This window comes from Poeciliopsis prolifica, unplaced genomic scaffold (assembly GCF_027474105.1).
Source record: "Poeciliopsis prolifica strain line A6 unplaced genomic scaffold, Auburn_PproV2 SCAFFOLD019, whole genome shotgun sequence".
Lineage (NCBI taxonomy): Eukaryota > Metazoa > Chordata > Actinopteri > Cyprinodontiformes > Poeciliidae > Poeciliopsis > Poeciliopsis prolifica.
The window spans coordinates 8627866-8647293 of NW_026562394.1; the positions used below are offsets into that span (position 1 = coordinate 8627866).

The 19428-nt window shown below is 43.5% G+C and overlaps 2 protein-coding genes across 12 annotated transcripts in view; both read left to right on the plus strand.

Annotated features, from left to right (window-relative positions):
• Window positions 1-565: 565 nt before the first annotated feature.
• Window positions 566-11657, plus strand: spns3 (SPNS lysolipid transporter 3, sphingosine-1-phosphate (putative)). Its single transcript, XM_055043554.1, has 13 exons — window positions 566-960; window positions 2493-2737; window positions 4351-4416; window positions 4778-4914; window positions 5822-5973; window positions 7015-7081; window positions 7173-7315; window positions 7515-7667; window positions 7967-8156; window positions 9635-9700; window positions 9798-9896; window positions 9995-10160; window positions 11158-11657. Exons 2-13 carry the CDS (start codon window positions 2512-2514, stop codon window positions 11223-11225), a joined length of 1533 nt encoding a protein of 510 aa, XP_054899529.1. The 5' UTR covers window positions 566-960; window positions 2493-2511; the 3' UTR covers window positions 11226-11657.
• Window positions 11658-18931: 7274 nt separating this feature from the next.
• spns2 (SPNS lysolipid transporter 2, sphingosine-1-phosphate) overlaps window positions 18932-19428 on the plus strand; it is a 70840-nt gene continuing 70343 nt past the window's right edge. For 9 of the 11 annotated variants that reach the window (XR_008606869.1, XM_055043546.1, XM_055043544.1 and 6 more), the window contains exons 1-2: window positions 18932-19016; window positions 19094-19168. The gene's annotated coding sequence lies outside the window, so the exon portion shown is untranslated. The remainder of the gene's footprint in view (window positions 19017-19093; window positions 19169-19428) is intronic. The other 2 variants (XM_055043545.1, XM_055043547.1) reach the window with 2 other exon arrangements.

The window sequence follows — 19428 nt, forward strand, 5'->3', positions numbered from 1 at the left end:
GCACTGAAGTGACAACAATTGAATAGGAAAACAAAAAACAACACATTTTTAGAGCAGCGATCGCAGGTCAGCAAGTTGGATAAGGAGCCTTCAAACATGAAAATAGAGCAGCTTTGTTTGAGGGATTTCCCCTCTTTATGGTTTACATTTCTCCTGTTATTGAATCAGCCCTCCAGTAATGCGCAGCTGTTTTCCCGACAATGAAGGCTAAAAAGGTAGAGCTCACCCACTTCTCTTCTGACGCTACAGGAACACGCAAAAGGATGCAACAATTTTTGGAGGCGTACCGCTGATTAAAATCTGAACAAGCTCATCTAGTTCCTGAAATGTTCTCTCTTTCAAGCTGCTGAGGGCCTCCCGTCTGCCGTTTGCCTGCCTGAGCTCTGAAGAGTTCAACTAGATGAACCTGACAGAGTTTTTACAAATGTTAAAAATAAACAAATGACTCAAAAGCTGGATGAAAATACCAAACATCGCATTTAGCAGGGTTGTGTCAACCCAAGTGAGGAGGCATATGACCAGCCCTGAGTGGGCAGGGCCCTCTGCACTAACTTAATATATCTTGAGTCAGGCTAGAAGTGAAATAACCGCTGGGTTCCTCAATACTCAAGAGAGTCACAGAGAAGTGTGCGCCGTTCTCTGGCATCCAGTCTTCAGTATGATTTGAGAAGAAAGCGTTGAAGAACATCGTCTCTCCGAGGGAACCGTCGACAACCAGGCGAGCTTGTTTTCTGCTCCTTTGAACCGTTTTAGCGGCTCAGAGTTCTCACCCACAGCCACATCAACCTCTGTTATTGCAGGTTTTATTTAAAGGAAGGAAGGAGTTTGGGTGTAGAGGCTAGAATGTGAACAGCACCAGTCTGCTGAGGGTGTTGTTTGGAGAAGATTTGCTGCACAATAGGCTTAGTGTTATCACTGCGTGGACTCTGCAACCTGGGCACAAAGACAGAGGGCTTTTCTGTGAGTGCAATCTTTGTTTAAAAAAAAAAAGGTTTTCTTTTTTTAAATCCGCATTTCTGTTTTTTCGTGAACGTAAAAACAGAAATGGTTTAAGGGATGAAGCGTTGCCATCGCCACTTTTAACTGTTCTTGTAGTTTGGGCTGCGAAACAATTTACCAAACAGCTTCCTTCTGCTTTCTCCTCATTTGTTTTGACACACTTATATTTGTACACTTGTGAAGTAGATTTTTTTTCTTCTTCTTTTTTTTGTGTCATTGCAAATGCTCCTGTCTTAACACATTCTCCGCTAACTAGATCACGACTGGGAAGTGGGATTTCACAAGCAGAACATGAGAGCAACATCATACATTGCTTAAATATGTGTTTTTCTTTTGTTCTTGTTATGGGTTTTGAGCTCGTCGACTGATTTAGCTAAAAACCCGTCCATGAGCCACATCTTGATCTTTATTGTATGCAGAAGGAGATAAGTGACTGAGACAAGAACGAATGACAACCATGATCTCGTCGCTGACCCCAGGGAACCGATGCAATGATTGGGATATGGATTTTTACTCTCTACTCATTCATTCGTTCACGTAATTAGCAATTAATGGCACAAAGTGTGTCCCGCAAAGTTGAAAAGCCCACAGATGCCTGCAGACGAGTTTGATGCTCGAAAAGAATTTATCACAGTAAAGTCATCTGCGACCGGAGAATGTGAGAAAAATCATTTGGTTCGAGGGTCTGAAAAATCTCGTGAAGAAGTAATCACTGGTTATCGATCGTCCGTTCACAATGCCTTGCGCAACCCTGCTTTTCGAGGGTGACGGAAGATAAAAAGTTTAAATTTTTTTTTTTTAAAAGGCCCGTTTTGGTCTTGTATTAATCATGTACACCTCAAGTTTTCCAGAGCGTCCCATAGCATCACTGATCCTCCACCATACCTGGTGTCTGGAGTAAGACGTTTTCCCACGTTAATAATTTGTTGCTTCATGTCTGACCCAGTATTTGTTTCAATCAACTTACCACAAAGTCAGTTCCACTGAAAGTGCTAGAAGCATTTTGCAAATTTTACACATTTACTCCCAAACGGCCGACTGGTATATCGTTTTTTTGTTTTTTTTACGACTCAGAGTGAGTGTAGGACATTTTTACCATCCTTCTTTCTATATGTGGTGGCAACGTAAACCTGGAACCTTCCTCCAGCCTGATTGGCCAGAAGATGGGAGAAACGGCCCTTTCTGCCGTGTCATGTTTATACCCCAGAAAAACAAAAAGTAATGGATTAACTTAGGCTCTCATCGACAAACAAATTGAAAAGAATAAATTATGATGCTTCTGTCATATATGTTTTAAAATTATTTCTAGTGATACCAGTGATTGCGCCACCAAAACCTGGTCCATGTTTATGTTTAATCCTTCCATAGATTCTCACTGTAGGTCACAATGTCATCTGCAAACAGCCTGATCTCATTCCTCAAAAACATAAGCTGTGTTATTTTTTTCACTTGGCCTCACATTTGGTCTCTGTGTGTCTGGTTGTCTCTTCCAGGTAACAGGCGGGCCACAGTATGGACGAGAAGGGATCAGTGAGCTCCCATCAGGACAAACCGGTCCCTCGATGCAGCCTGGGCTCCAGTTCGGGCCTCCATTACGGCGCTCTGGTGAACAGCGTTTCATCGCTGGCGCCGCTCGCGTCAGACAAGCCGCCCATTTCACAGAGACGCGCCTACGTGGCCATAGCTGTGCTCTGCTACGTGAACCTGCTCAACTACATGGAGCGCTACACGATAGCAGGTTGGGTGATCTCTTTGGTTCATTCGCTAATTCCTGCTTCCTTCCTCCCATTTTTCCTGTATACGCATTCACTCAAAGCATGAGTATCAAACATGTGCAGTTTTGCTGCCAGTTCTTGGCCCGATGTCATAACCGCACGTTTCTACAAGGGGCCGTTTACGACAAAACGTATGTGCTTTGAGGAGGCGGCCGTCGAGAACGGCTGGGCGAAATCAGCGTTCATAAATTGAGACTAACTCCACGCAGCGCTAATGTCTAACATCCAGCTTTACTGCGGCGTCAACGCATGCGCCGTCTGGTCTCCAAATTATGCCCCACCTCTTCCGTGACAACTCTCACACAGACAAATACGAGTCTCAACCCCATTCATTCATTCATTCATTCATTCATTCATTCATTCATTCATTCATTCATTCACTCATTCATCATTCATTTTCGACCTATCATTCAGAATAGTGTCTGTATGCTTTGTGTGTGTGTGTGTAACATTTTAATAGTATTTATGTGCAATTTTAATATTTTGTGTATGTGTGTGTGTGCGTGTGTGTATGTGGGGGGGGTGTCCGTGTGTGTGTGTGTGTGTGTGCGTGTGTGGATGTGTGTGTGTGTGTGTGTGTGTGTGCGTGTGTGGATGTGTGTGTGTGTGTGTGTGCGTGTGTGGATGTGTGTGTGTGTGTGTGTGGGGGGTGTGTGTGTGTGTGTGTGTGTGTGTGTGTGTGTGTGTGTGTGTGTGTGTGTGTGTGTGTGCGCGTGTGTGTGTGTGTGTATGAGTCTTTGGTAGTGTGTGAGAGACTAAACATAGTTTTTGTCCTGAACGGCCCCTCACACATTTCTGTTTTGTACCGATAGGCTCACCACGTTGTTCCCACAAGTATGTCATTTCCAACTTTATTGTTCAGGTTTTACTCGAGTATTTAACTCATTAGATCTTCTTTGTGTGCTAATTTGTACCTACGTGTGTGGAAGGGCTCTGGGCGAAGACGCACACATCGCCGATAATTTTTATTTTTTTTTAGAAGAAGAATGGATAAAAAAATTTATCTCAGTTTTTCAATTGTATAATTCTGATAACATTGTAAATTTTGATAGAGTTAAGGCATTCAGCACGACACATGGCACATATGATGCAAAAGTCCAGTAGGAAGGTACTATATATCAAATCAAACCAAAATAATAAAAAAAGGCGGTTAAGGAGCGAAATGACCCTCAGTGTATTATTTTCCCATCAAGTAATTCAGTATTTTTGTGATTTTAGGGACAGAAATAACAACAAAATTCTTAAATCCAGCTCACATCTTTTAAGTTTTAGCGCATGATATGATGTGAAGATGATATATTTCATGCTGTTTCTGTTGACGGTGGTTCTCATCCCCACACATAAAAGCTGACTTTCAATAAACATGACAGGTATACGACGCCTGACGTAACTGAGAGGAGCCTCGAAAACCACGGGACGTCGCCTAAAACCATCAGTTTGTAAAGCTGGTGTGTGAAAGAACAGAAACTGCAACGGTGCACATGGCGAAAAGACAAAATGATTTGATCTCTGAACGCCGCTCGGAGCCTCTGATTTGGTGACCCCTCTGGTGACTCGCGTCTTTGTTGTGGTGCAGGTGTGCTTTCTGAGATCAAGAACTTCTTCGCTATCAGCGACAGCACGGCAGGGCTGCTGCAAACAGGTGAGAGGAGACATTGATTTAGAAATGATCCACACACAAGGCTCGTATTTCACCCTGTCTTCAAAATGTGCTGAAAAGAACTAATCACAAACCTATGACACACACACACTTTCACATGTGTAGCTTTGCATTTTTAAGCATAAGGAAGAGACTGGACTTTGTTCCCGGTGATGCGTTTCCAGTCATCAGGATACAAATGAGCATGAGAGAGAAGGTCCTACACAGGAAACAGAAATAGTCCCAGACACTAACACACATACCTGCAGAACTCCTTTTCGAAATAAGCCGAGGTCGACACATTGTTTCCCCCCCTGAGATCTCTTCGCTCGCTCTCTAAGTTGATCTGTCCATTCATTTACAGTCTTCATCTGCAGTTTCTTGCTCCTGGCCCCTCTCTTTGGCTACCTCGGCGACCGCTACAATCGCAAATACATCATGCTGTGCGGCTTGAGCGTGTGGCTTCTGACTGCAGCCGGCAGCTCCTTTGTCACCAAGTCGGTGAGTGTGAAGCCGACACTCCTGCATGCACGTGAAAGAAGAAACGAGGAGAGGTCAGGGTGTCACTTCCTGCTGCTCCTCCACCCGGCACTCGGCTTCAGAGGGCTTTAAAAAAAAAACAACAAAACTAGCAGTCGCTTCTATTTTTAGTGCAGAATTCTAGTTTGTTGGTGAGGCCGTGTCTGCAGGTGGGAGTCGTACGCACAGTGGGAGGACTGAGCCAAAGAACAGCAAGCAAAATGAAAATGTTTGAAGTTTCTTCAAAATCACCTGCAGCGTTGCTGAAAGAAGGAGCTCGTTCTTCAACACGGTGAATGATTCGGCTGCATTTGGAGGGAGAAAACAGGAACTAACGTTTGCAAAAGCTGCAGACCTGACTTCAGTCGCAGCAACTCGTCTCTGACCGTCCTGACAAATTGATACATTGAATACCAGCGCGTCTTCAGGGTCACTGTTTTTAGGTCGTCGTCCAACATCAGCTGGAGTTAAAAATGAAAACTCACAGTGTTGCTTACATGACATTTTTAAACACAAAAGCATTTCTTTCTCATTTTGTCTTTTTAAAATTTACAATTTCTACGTATTTTGTTGGAATTTTACTCGATGGACCGAAATAAAGTGTAAAACATAGTTATGGATAAAAGTATTAAAAAAAACAAAAACAAAGAGCGGTTGCACTGGATTTTACTTGGAGGTTTTCAAAAACGATGAAAATTCCCAACAATTTTGTGTTGATTATAGCACATAGAATCACACTAAAATGCACTGATGAAATTGTGGTCATGGTTTTAGTTTATTTATTTATTTACAGAGCTCTATAAAAGCTGCTGATCTCATTGCAAGAGGAAATCTGCAGGTTTTTGGAAGCGACTGACGTTTGATACGCTTCCGACTTGTTTCTGTTTAGCAATTCTGGCTTCTGGTTCTGCTGCGAGCGCTCGTCGGGGTCGGGGAGGCCAGCTACTCCACCGTTGCTCCCACCATCATCGGAGATCTCTTCTCGGGGGGCCAGCGGAGCGTCATGATCTGCATCTTCTACATCTTCATCCCTGTGGGAAGGTCAGAGGCTCCCTCTGCAATCTCACAAAATCCTGACAAACATTCTCATTTGAGAAACTAAAAGTCTGCCAGAATTTGAGCAGATATCCTTTTTCTGGCGACTCTAACCTCAGATGCACACAGATTCTCATTTGTCTCAAGAACTGTGTCACCAGAAGTAGACTGCGCGAAACGGCAGCAGTGAATGGAAGCAGCTGAAAGTCTCACTTTTCAAGTCACTTGTTTTGTTCACTGGGCTACAGTAACGCAGAAGTCAAAATAATAGTCCAGGAACAGAATCTGCCTGGTTGATTTCAAGCTAATGTTGCAAATGAAACATCAGCTTCTTTTTATATACGTGTTCGTTCTTTTGGCTCCGAGAGTAAAAAAAAAAAAAAAAAAAAGGTTCCCCGCTGCAGTTAATTAATGTACGATTTTGTGTATATTTGCGGATGTTTTGTACTGACAGACCAGTAGTTATCTGTTTTCTGACTCTGCTGGAGGTTTTCATCTTGAACTTTGTTTGGTCCGCGTCTTACTACTGCGGGTTGTCGATTCGGGCGACGCCTGAGATGAAAGCAGTTTCATAACCCGAGGCCATTTTTTTTTCTTTCATTTTTTTAAATCATTTTCATTTTCAGAGTGCCTGTGTTTGGAGGCCATTGACATGTTTGCCCTTCTTACTTTCGAGGAGTTTGTGAGTTCTTCTTGCATAAAGAGTTTTTGGGAAACGAGAACAATTGCTACATCCTTTTTTCATTTGCCAAAAAAAAGGAAAGAAGGAAAAAGAAAAGCAGGCACAAATCCATTCCACATAATCCTGTTAAAAAAAGTATTTTGTACCCAAAAAAAAAAAAAGCCGTCTGTTTTCTATTTAAAAGAACTGGCAGAGGTAGTGTGGAGAGGCTGATTTTAAGTAACATGTATTTTGCTCTATGATAATTCTTTAGGTTCTCCTATGCAAAATGAAATTGATCTTTTCATGTATTTGGTTTGTTTGTTTGTTTGTTTGTTTCTGCCCTTCCTGTTCTGGAGTTGATGGCATTTTTTCTGTATTTTCAGCGGTCTGGGATACATCACAGGGGCCGGGAGCGCTAGTCTGACGGGGGACTGGCGCTGGGCTCTCAGGGTACCACATTTCTTACATAAACATCACGACTTTCCACAGGTAAGTTTAAAAATAACAAAACTTTTTCTGTTGTTTTTTAAAATAAAATCAGATCACGCCCATCATGGGTCTCGTCGGACTCGTCCTGATGGTGTTCTTGTGCCCCAACCCTCCACGAGGGGCAGCAGAGACCCACGGAGATGGAGTGACGGGCCACAGCTCTTACCTGGAGGATGTAAAGTATCTTCTGAAAAAGTACGATTTGGACAAAAATAGAAGGAAAAAAGTTTTCGCAACCTCACAAACGATGACATCACTGTGGTTTTCTGATTCTGCTGACAGATGAAGCTGTTTTTCTTTCTGCTTTGCTTCACTTATCCCAGATGGCAATCGGACGCTTCTCTTTTGCGTTCACGCATGCTAGCCCTTTCATGTTGTGTTTGCCTGATCTCAGTAAAAGCTACGTGTGGTCGTCGCTCGGCGTGACGTCTCTGGCCTTCCTCACCGGAGCGTTGGCTTTCTGGTTGCCCACCTTCCTGGCCAGGGCCCACGTCACCCAGGGCCTCCGACCTTCATGCACTGGGGAGAGCTGCAACTCCACAGACAGGTGGCGTCACTCGCCTTGACCTGCATTTAGTCCAGGGGTGGGCAATCATGGTCCTCGAGGGTCGGTGTCCTGCAACTCTTGGATGTCTCCCTGGTCCAACACCGCTGAATTAAATCACTGAATCACCTCCTAAGTGCAGTCAGGTTGTCCAGAGTCCTGCTAATGACCTCATTATTCGACTCAGGTGTTTTGAAGTAGAGACACATCTAAAAGTTGCAGGAGGCCGGAGTTGCCCACCCCTGATAGTCTCACGCTTCCGAATCCCAGAAGGTCACTAATCATTTTTTTACCCCCAAAAGCTACATATTCGGCGCCGTGACGGTGGCCACAGGCATCCTGGGAGGAGCTCTGGGCACCACCATATCCAGGCAGCTCAGGGACAGGTTTTCACACGCGGACCCCCTCATCTGTGCGGTGGGCATGCTCGGATCAGTGCCCTGCCTCTTCATCACCATTTTTGTTGCGTCCTCCAGCATTCCAGTCACTTATGTAAGAGGCAAACACTTCCACGTTTTGTTATAACGCAAAAGCCTGTTGACCGACAATACGAGATGCTTTGAATCACTTTGAACCCATAAGAAAATGTCATTAAAAAAAAAAAAAGTATATCATGAGTTTAATGCTACAATGATCACAAAGTACATTGTAAAATAGTTTAATGTAGCTATATAGTAAAATGCCTAAAATACAGAGGACAGTGAGGACAGACAGAATCAAAGGTGCTTTTTTTCTCTTTCTTCAAACACACCTTCAGATATCTAGCTGTGCAATACAGATACAGACGAGGCACAACAGTCCAAATGGATCCCGGCGAGGCCATCACTGAAACAGAAGAATTCAGCATGAACAAATAAACACAGTTAAATTCTTCAAGCTTCGTTACGTTTTTTTCCCCACTGCTGGTAAACAAAAAGACGGTTAACTGCCACCCTGGCACTGGACAACATTTATGGAAGACCAATAGTGACACAGTCAAATGAACAGATCACTCGTTGTCCCTCTATGTCAACTAATGATATGGATTGCTGGACATAAACTCATTCATGAAGTATTTATTTCTGAGAAGTATTTCTAAATAAATAGCTAGAACGTCCAGATCATCCTACTCTAAATGTCTTGATTAGTGGATGCAGCGAAATGCAGAATAAATCATAGTGACTCTAATCACTCCAGGCTTCGATTAATGTGACATTAATCGGCTCTGCCGTAACCGACCAAAGCACTCGGCAGCAGCCCAACCGTACGAGGTTGATATTGGAAACGTCCGTGAACGAAGCGAGCGCGCGGCGGGGACGGGTGAGAGCCAGGCAGGTGTGCAGCCGCGACTCGGTGAGGCCAGCTTTGACCCGCAGGGTCAGAAAGACGGGAAGGAACTTCCACAGACAGCTTCAGGGTGTGGAGAGGGAGACGGGGAGTTACCTGCTGGCTGATTTATTCGTGTTGCTCGGCACAATTTCAATAAAAAAAACAACATAAAGTGAAGGGATTATTTCAGCAAGATAAAACCTTAAGAAGACTGTCACATATTTACTTCCATAGTCACATTGCCTGTGTGGTCATTTTTACTGACTCTTGTGATTACATGTGTTCGGTATTGATATTATTTATTTAGGATTTTGAGTGAATTATGAGCCATTTAAGTAATAATTTAGAGATTTTTAATTGTTGTACTTTGGCATGTTTGACCCCAGTTCTTACCTTTGCTTTAAATCCACTTTCTTTTGCACCTTATTGTCAGCACATTGCTCATGTTGCAGCAGCATCATGTTTACGATTGCTTGCTTTAGCATTAACTTTTATTAAATTAAATCAACTGGATGAGACAAAACATAAACTACCAGGTTTCTATTTTATTTGATTGGTCCAAAAGTAAGAGTTACCATTGTTGTTTTACATTTTTTTGTTTCCCGGGTCTCATTACGTTCTTCTTTGCGTCCTCACTTTGTGACTTAAATCTTTGGTTTCAGGTGTTCATCTTCTTCGGCGAGTTGTTGCTCTCTCTGAACTGGGCCGTCCTGGCCGACATCCTGCTGGTGAGTCCCCGGCGGTGCCGATCTTCAGCAAAACGTGACACATTCTGCTGCCTCTCGGCACCAACAGGCTGTTGTGTTTTTTCACGATTCGCTCCAGTATGTCGTCGTACCGACCAGAAGGGCGACAGCCGAGGCTCTGCAGATCACCGTCGGCCACCTTCTCGGCGACGCCGGCAGCCCGTATCTGTTAGGAGTGGTGAGCTGAATCCCCCCTGCGGTTTTGTTCAGTTTTTTTGGCTTCCTCTCCATAATGCTCTTCTCACATGTTTTTTTTTTTTGTGTTTGTTTTTGCAGATCTCTGACGCCATACGCTCATATCATCCTGACACCAGCGACTTCCGTAGCCTGATGTACAGCCTCCTTCTCTGCCCGTTCATCGGGATTCTGGGTGGAGTTTTTTTCCTCATCACTACCATGTACATAAACGAAGACAAGAAAGCCGTTCAGCGACTGGTTGAAGGTAATTTATTTGCGAGGATCTCGGCCAGGGACCTGCAGCCTGCGGCTTCAGAGCCACAAGCTGCTTTTTGGGCCTCTTTAAAACCTTCGCTGATAATAATCTAACCTTTTTAAACATACACATGAAAACAAGTGAAGGTTTCAGTTGTTTTTTTTTTGTTCCTGGAAATAATTGCACTGAACTTCTACAGGAGAATGACACTAAAAGTAACAGTTATGTTTTTGGATTTATTTTTCTTGTAATTAGGGCGTCCTTCTATTTGCAAAGGTTTTCAAGTTTTAATTGGGTTTAAAATCTAAAACTAGAAATAAAAATGTGGCTCTTTAAAAGAAAAATGTGAATACATTTCTTATAATAAATACTGCCAAAAATGAAAGCTGTCTTTTTCTTCTTTTTTTGTTTTTTCTTAACTTAGTTTAAGATTAGCTAGTTTTATTTAGTTGGATCGAGGGCAAAAATGGCTCTTTGGACCGTTTAGGGTGGATAAAGTCCTGATTCAGGATTTGCTAACTAATGGTGTTTTATTCCATGCACATTGAATATTACCAATAAATGTTGTGTTTGTTACCGGTTATTGGTGATAAACTTGTGCTTATTAGCGATAAGCACAAGTTCTCCAAAAATGGCAGCATACCAAAAATAACTTGAAGGCAGAAGCAGAGAATGACTCGAGCCGATGACCAGGTCATCACCCTTACAGTTCCAGTTTTCAGCGCTTTGTGACTTATGAAGTGAGAAATGTGACGTACCGGATGGATCTGCTCAGAAAAAAAAAAGGTCGAAACGAGGAGGAGTCTTAAAATGAGTCAAGTCATTTTCTGAAGAAAGAAAACAGGTTCAGGGAAACTGTTGTCCAAGATTGTTTCAACATTGCAAGGAAGTGTTTTTGTGGAAGCAAATATTAAAAACTTGACTTCAAGAGTTTTATTACACTCTAACTGCATGTGCAAAACTGAGAATTATGATTGTAAAAATGTTGTGTTTGTGTTATCCACAGGCCCTCAACCTCAGCATGGCCAGACGCCGGATTCCTCTATGGAGCTGAGCAACAAGAATAATGTGTAAAAAAAAAAAGTCAATGAAGAAATCAGTCCATTAACGAAGTTTGCCTTAATCTTTGTCTTCTCTTTATAAGTGTTTTACAAATTGGCAGCAAAGGTTATTTGTGTGTGTGTGTGTGTGTGTGTGTGTGTGTGTGTGTGTGTGTGTGTGTGTGTGTGTGTGTGTGTGTGTGTGTGTGTGTGTGTGTGTGTGTGTGTGTGCGTGTGTGTGTGTGTGTGTGTGTGTGTGTGTGTGTGTGTGTGTGTGTGTGTGTGTGTGTGCGCGCAACTTCGTGCCTGTTCCTGCTGCAGCTCCTCACAATGGAACGACTGCTGCTCTCACCTCCCATTTGGAGCCGCTTGCCATGATACTTGAAAAATAAGTGTAGTTATTTTTTTATGTAAATAAAATTTTTTGTGTGTCTTAAAAGCAGGAATAAAACTATTCTTTATGCTATGACGTGTTCGGGGTTTTTTTCTGCTGTTAAGTTTGTTTTGTTTTTTTTGTTTTGGTAATACACACAAATATTTCTTTTAGTAAATGTATTTTGGGGAGGCCTGGACATTTTTCTCTCAGTTTTTCAGTAGAAGGTTAAACTGGTGAGCTGGTAAATTGTATGTGAAATGTTTTGTCCACTAGATGGCGCTGCTGCATTTGAGTAGAAAACAATGCCTCGTGTTGACCCAGTGGGTTTACTGAAACCTCTGCTGCAGATTTGGCAGAAAATCCAAAATGTAGATGTACTGTGACCATCAATACAGTTATGTGAGAAAACAAAAAGTGAGAAAACAAAAGTGTGCAACATCAGAAGGCCTGAATGATCGCAGCAATAGTCAAGAGGGTCATCCACGGAGAAAACCTCTTCGAAACATTCAGAAATACTTCTCAGGAACTCGGAACCTCATCCGTTAGTCACAGAGGAAGGTTTCAGAAGGAGCAGAACCACTTCCTGAAATAGAGAGGCCAGTGAAAACTTGTTGACATATTCAGCTAAATAAAGCAATGTTTGATTCAGTGGTGTGTCATGTTCCATATGAGCTTAGCAACAGAAGCATCACTGGAGGTTTCAAAAATTGGAAAAAAAAGAGACTTTGTCATCAGTATTTGCGTTACCTCGCAATACTGTACAGATAAGTTCGTGCGGCATAATTGAATACTGCTTTAATATAAGGTCATGTGAGTTTTTTTCCATGAATATTATTATCTCGTTGTGAAATATCTGAAGTTTTATATCTTTTTCTTTAGGATAGAAAGGCACCAAAAACCTATGATACAAACAGAAACGTTCCGTAAGTAGGAAAGAAATAAAAATACATCCTATTTCTGTTTCACTGCATGTTTATGTCTGTTGAGGCTAAGATGGAACGGCGCTGAAATCGTCCCTTTAAACCTTTCAGACTACGAACAGAGAGACACAATCAAAACTGTCAGACAACTTATTACCCCCAATAATAACTCAGAAATAGTCGAAATAGTTTGGATGTATGTTTTTGACATATTTGTTAAAACTAGTGTGACAGTATATGAGACAGATAATCTGTGAAAAGATCAAACTCCTCCACCTCCTTCTATAGCAATCTGCGTAGCTGTACATACACAAACATGATTGACAGCACTAAGACCCTCCTCCTAGCTGTGATCATTTCTGTACACAGCAGTGGGAGCTTGATTTTTTAAATTTTTTTCACAGATTGTCTGTCCTGATATAGTGACAGTTTTAATAACAGTTTTTCTTTTTAGGAAAGTTGTATACTGCAACTTTTACCTACAGCTCTGTGACATTGCTAATCCACTTTTTTGAAACGTTTTAAATAATTATGCATGAAGCTATTTAATGTGCAGTTTGATTTAGATGATCAGTTTATCTACTGATCATCTCAGGAGGTAAACTTAGATGATCGGTAACACAGTTTATTGGACCGTGGTACATTTTAGCCCTCAACAGTCCTGAGCTGCAAATTGGTCCCAAAGTTAAAACCAACCAACTCAATCTCTTAACTTCCAAATCCTGACAGTGATTCTGACCTGGCATCCATTATCGGAGGCTCTTGGTAAAGTCTCCCACGGATCAAGGAATACGGGAGCACATTTCCATACGTTGGTGTGACAGCTGCCTGTCAATCAGCTCCCCAAGCGCGACTGCGGAATCTCTCACTCCAACAGCTGCATGTCACTACATTGTGTGTGTGTGGGAGCGAAATAACCTGGGAGGTCAAAGGTCATTGTTTCTATCGCTCTCAGCGAGCAATTTCAATGCGTGACCAGGTGGCACGTGTTGATTCTGCTTTGTGTGCCCAAGGGGTAGAGGGGAGGTGGGGCGATCTCATGCCGAATAATTTATGATCTTTCCATCCCAACGTTCCTGATTAGAGCAGTTCACAAAACCTGATTTTCTTTTCTTTTTTTTTTTTTTTGCTATTTTGGCGCTCAAAAGTATTTCCTTCTGTTTTCCAGCTTCTCAGCCTGCAGCTTGTAATTTTCCAAGAAGCCATGAGTTTGCCCCGTTCACCGAGGGAAATGATTGGGCACCACGTCCTGAACAACAAGCAAGAATGCACACCTAAGAGGTATGTGGAAAATATTATGGAGATTGACCTGTATCAAAACACAATGGCCATTGTGATCCGTGTTTCAGAGCGCTTTATCTGCATACCTCTCCTTTTCCGTCACGCTGAGCCCAGCTCTTACAGGAAACTGTCACAATGGCTAATAAATTGCACAAGCCTGAACGAGTGATGGAGCCGGGAGCGAGGCGAGAGAGCCTGATCCTGCCCTGTAGGTATTTACTCAGGGACGGGGACGCAATCACTCGACGGAGCAGCGTGGGAGTCGTCCTCAATCAGAATGCCTTGATGATATCATGACTGACCAGAAATGTCTCGTGAACAATGCGCGAACTCCGCTGTCGGGGAAGAGACAACGTATCGGCACCGTGTTTGCGCTGCCCTCACCCTTCCACAGAACGGTGATAAGAGCAGTCAAACCACATTTGTGGATGTGAAGTTGCTCTGCGCCCTTATCGCAGGCAAACTGCTGCAGGGCCCTGACGTCACGTGGAAGAAGGGCCCTCTCCACCCCTCTGCGCTGTCATTTACTTGGACAATTACATCATCTAACATTTCCAGCATGTCATGAAGATGATGATACTTCTGCAGCTGTGTGTTACTGCAAGTCACGAGCAAAAATAGGCCGATGGTTCCATCTCATTGAAGCAATCCAGCGGTGACAACTGCAGAGAGCCCAGAGTTTGGGTGTAGTTAACGGGTGACTTAAAGGAATGTGTGACTGGAGAGTCGAGTTGTATTTAAACTTGACAACTTTTAGAGATTTGTCAGCAGTAATCAAAACAGGAATATGGAAGATTATTGCTTTGTCTTTTTTAATCCAAGCTTGTTCTACAGTTGATGACGATAAATTAAGGTCACCAGGCTGACATGCATGCACATATACACCAAATCAAGTTTCTGTAGCAGTATAAATGTGCATACAAACAGTTCAAGGTCAGTCAGATTGAAGGAGAAGCATCAGTATTAAAGTATGTCACAGACTCTTAGATGTATTGGCGGCCTGCGCTTTAACTAGGACTTTCTATGAAAACCATTTCATTGACGCTTTTGCTTGTACATTTAGAGTGATCGTCCAGTCAGTGGATGAAAACAGAACCAAAGCAGGATGCCTCGGCTGCAGTTTTTCCACTGGGCTGATGCTGTGTATGATGTTCTGTGTTGGTGTCTTGAAACCCACACCAAACCTCTGAGGCCATCACAGAACATCTGCGTTGTTATTGAGATTGTGTTACGCACATGTGGACCGTTTACTGACGATGACTTCTGAAGGCGATCTGGACGTATGATTTCGCGTTCACTTCACAATAAGGCATGACTTTCTTTTCGTTCATCGACGGTTGAGGCTGTAATGTGACAAGATGACAAAAGCTCAAAAGGTGTGAAAAGTATTGCAAAGCCCACGATGTGAGCTTGTGAGTTCAGCGTTCCCATTGCAAAGGTCCGCATGGGCTAGCTTTACGTCATGCAACAATCAACAGAGACCGATGATCCAGGGCTGAGGCACCCAGTCTGGATGACAATGTACAATAAATAATTAAAGAAACAGACAGAAGATGGCCCTGACCATTATAAATTTAGATATTCAGCTTCTCCACCCCCTCCGATTCAGAGACATCTTCTCGGATCTGTTCCAAATCTCGGCGGCCAAACGCCAAGGCCGTTGTGTGCAGTTGCTCCCCAAACCTCTCGGGTGATGGCGCAGACGGTCACCGGGTCACGACGGGCGCAGAAAGGTCAAGATAGTTGGTCCTTCACCTCAAGACGGGGCAAAGCCTAGACGGCTCCGGCTCCGAAAACAAACGCATGGGAGGGGGAACAGACACAGAGCTGATGGAGTAAAAAGACCCCACATCGAGGAGAAATGCTCTCACTGCGTCTCCTGCATATGTGAAGATAACAGCTGTGTCATGAGACGAGTCGAAGACTTATAGATAGTGAGCAGGACGTTCACTTTGCCTTCATTCTCCCATATTCAGTTGATTTGCCTCTCGTTCTGCCATTTTTATGAAAAGACATAATGTTGGTAAGCCCAACCACAGTGTGTGTAAACATTCTGGTTATGAAAAAACGTGACTGATTTATGACACAAGATTTTCTCTACATCTCCCATAGGCCTGGAGCTGCATCAGGCGCTTCTCAGCTGAACCAAAAGAGACTCAAAATCAATCCATAACAGAGCAAAACCAAAACACCAATAGTGTCATCCAACAGAAGTACCTGGCGGGCTCCATGTGACAGAAGACTGACCACAGTCAGATCTAGAGGAAGAGCAATGTGACGTAAAGCTCTCATGTTCTTACACTGCAAAAACCCGATGTCGTACCAAGTGTTTCTGACCAAGTTTCTAGAGCAAATATCTCTGTGCAATTGAAATAAGAAAAAAAAAATAACGCTGAAGTAACTCTTCAACAAAACATTGCAGCTTATTGAGAGTCAGTAATTACATAATATTGAAGAAAAAGTCCTTATTTCATTGGCAGATTATTTGGGAAAAATGTCTTGTTATAAGTGGAAGAGTCTGCCAATGGGTCAAATATTTTTTCATCAATATCAAGGAATTGTTGACTTAAAGCAAGCTCTTGTTTCTCCCTGAAAAGTTCTTTAAAGTTAGTTTTGTCTTATTTCAAGTGTGACGAGTGTTTGGATCCTATGATTTTTGGTTGGGTTTGGGGTTTAGTTTATTTCTGTGTTCCTTAGTTCCTCTTTTTTATTTAGATCAGCTGTGTTTTTGTTTTACTTTTGTTTCTAGATTCAGTATTTTGTGTTTCTTATTTTGGTCGGTTCGGTTTTGCCCCTGTTTTTCTTCAATGCTCTCATTTCTCCGTTACTCTAGCTCATCATGTCTCTTAGGTCCAGTTACTTATTATGTTAAATCTTTTTCCCGGTCCCCAGTGTTTGCTCCCTCGCCTCCTCTGTTTTCTCGTTCTCTCCTCCGTCTGCTGTCTCGCCACTCACACCTGCAACCTGTTTGCCATTAGCCACGGTTCTTTATTTCCGCAGTACCTAAGCTCCTCTTCTTCAGTCACTCCTTGCTGGTTCCTCTAGTTACTCCCTGTTCGGCTCTGTTGCTCCTCGTCTCCCCTTGTCTACATTTCCTTGGATCTATTTTATTATTTCTTTTCTGCCCTGGCCTCCTGTGGATTTTGTACGATTTTTTTGGTCCCTTATTTTTTTCATTAAACACCTTCGTTGTTCTGCATTTGGATCCGCCACCAACTTACTGACAAATCTTGACCCCAAGGTATTTACACAAGAGACTAGACGAAATTACTTGGCAAGATTTTGTGTTTTTGCAGTGCGTATGCCACAGACCTAAAGTGATGGGGTGGTAAAAAGCCCAAGTGATGGTGATTTTCCCTTCATCGAGGGTGGAGACGGAGTCCACGGATCTCTCCTCGTGGACCTCAAATGTACACAGTGTTCCAAGAGAATGCTGCTTCTTGGCACAGGAAGGAAAAACGTTTATGCTCATAAACACGGCTGATAGAGACAATAGGAGGGCCACATATTTCGCTATTTTGACGATGTTGTATTTCCTCTCAGTGCACTTGTTTTTTTGTTTATATTTTTAATTTATGATTCAAAACATAAACCAGAAAACAGTTTAAGAAGAACAAGACACCCGGAGTCTGTATATTTGCTTTGTTTAACCATTAGCTGTTCCTTAAAAGGAAGACATAAAAAAAAAAAAGGACTAGAGGTTTCTGTGGGCTGGAAGTGGTGCAGACCGGAGGAACAGCTGATAGACACGCAGCTGACAGACACACGTGGCTAGTGGGACATTTAAACTTTACTGGCAGAAGAAGGCGGACTTTTATCACGGTTTTCAGGCGCTGCACCCGGCCAGCGATTAGCAGGTTATCTCCCATCCTGCGCTGCAGGCCTGGGCCCTGCGCAGAGACAGGAAGGAAGGCCGGCGCTGCGACTCGGTGCCTCTGAGCCACAGGGAAGAATACAGAGGGAGAGATAGGCCCGGGCCCACCGAAGCCATTCTGTGCCATGGAAAAGCAAACAGGATCCCACCGACATGAGCAGCATATCAAACACAAGCCAAAGAAAGTGTTGTGTTGGGGGTCGGAGGGTGGCGGGGAGGTGGGGGTGGTGTTCACAGAGGGAGACACAACCACGGCTCACTCGTATAAGCCACCAGCCACTTCAACCCTGTCTGCTCTCTTTCTGCCTGTCTGATGTCTGGAAGCCTCGATCGGGTTCAGGATGCACTGTTCGTGGTACGATTCACAGATCCAAAGGGAAGAGGTTTCACGTGCCAATGTGTTCGGGACGTGAGCGCATGATTGTCGAAACAAAGCAATAGTGCAGATGCTGTTGAAAGAGGTTTCTCAGTCTGATCTAAATCAAACAACGCAGACTCACTCGGTGCATGCTAATGCATTCCAAATTCAGCCCCGATATCCTCCGAATGCCAAGCTCCTGCAGCCAGTCAGAGGCACCCAGCCGTCCAGCTTTCTGATGCCAGCGTTCAGCCTCTCTCCCCTTTTTTGTCTCTCCTTTTCCTTACGTCTTTCTCTTTGTCGTGCTTGCATTTGCATTTGCTGGGTTAACTAGTTGAGCAAGGCTCATTTTTGGGGGCAATAGCAAGAGACAACCTCGGGATGGCTATCGCGCCTCCTTTCAGCAAAACCGAGCAGGATGGCTAATAAATCTGCAACGTTTTGTGTCCGTTCTGTCAGTCACACCTTCCAGTTCGGCGTCATGAGTTGGGGTTTACGGATTGCGTTTCTTTGAGCAACTATTCAAGAAATCCTTGGAGAGGATGCAACACAGGAACCCGAAGACATTGTTCTGTAAGAAGAAAATTATAATCCCTCCATTGTCCACAGGCTCAGCCCACTTGCACAAACGCATGATATATTAACCAATAGAAGTATTTAGATTTTAATTGGTTGTACTTGTTGGACGTGGTGCCAATGAAAACCTTGTCAAATCCTCCCTGCCAATTCTAACCAGCTTCTTCTGCTGTTGACTCTTGTTTTGTTTGTTTGTTTGTTTTTTGGGGGGGGTTAATTGAGGTTTGAAACTGGCTGCCAACAATTTATTCATTTAGTAAACAGGGACCTCTGTAGTTCTGTAGTCCTGCTCGTGCCGCACACAGGCGTAAAGTCGCGCGCCGCTGTGGCAGTAGCCTACGTCACATTGTTTTGACGTACGTCGCCCGGCGTGGCCGCGCGTCACTCTGGCGCAAACGGCGAGCCCAACCTGATCCCGGAAGAAGTGCCGAGGGGCGTAAGTAAGTAGCTCTTCCAAGCAGCTCGACGTCTACCCTGTCCGTGCTTTTATTTTGAAGTGCTTCCTCTTATTTTGAAGGAGCCTTCTTCTTCTTCTTGACGTCTGTCAGTTGGTCCGTTCCCCGTTTGAAGCGGCGCGGCAGCCATTGATGGTGTGAGTTGTGATATAAGTGACAAACTAATGTTAATTATCACTTCTGACTGCTCTGCTTAGCTGCTGGTGTGTTCGTGCAGTTTTTCCGCGTCTGTTTTACTCTCAATGGTTGCGGTTTAGTGTCAAAACAGTCTCTATTATCTTTATTGTTGGTTCTTGAGAGTTGGGCAGTTGGAGCCAGACTGATTCCAGGTGCTTTTCTGCATCATTCAAATGTCAACAGCACTTTACAAAGGGGATTGATGCTGATGCTTTAGGTG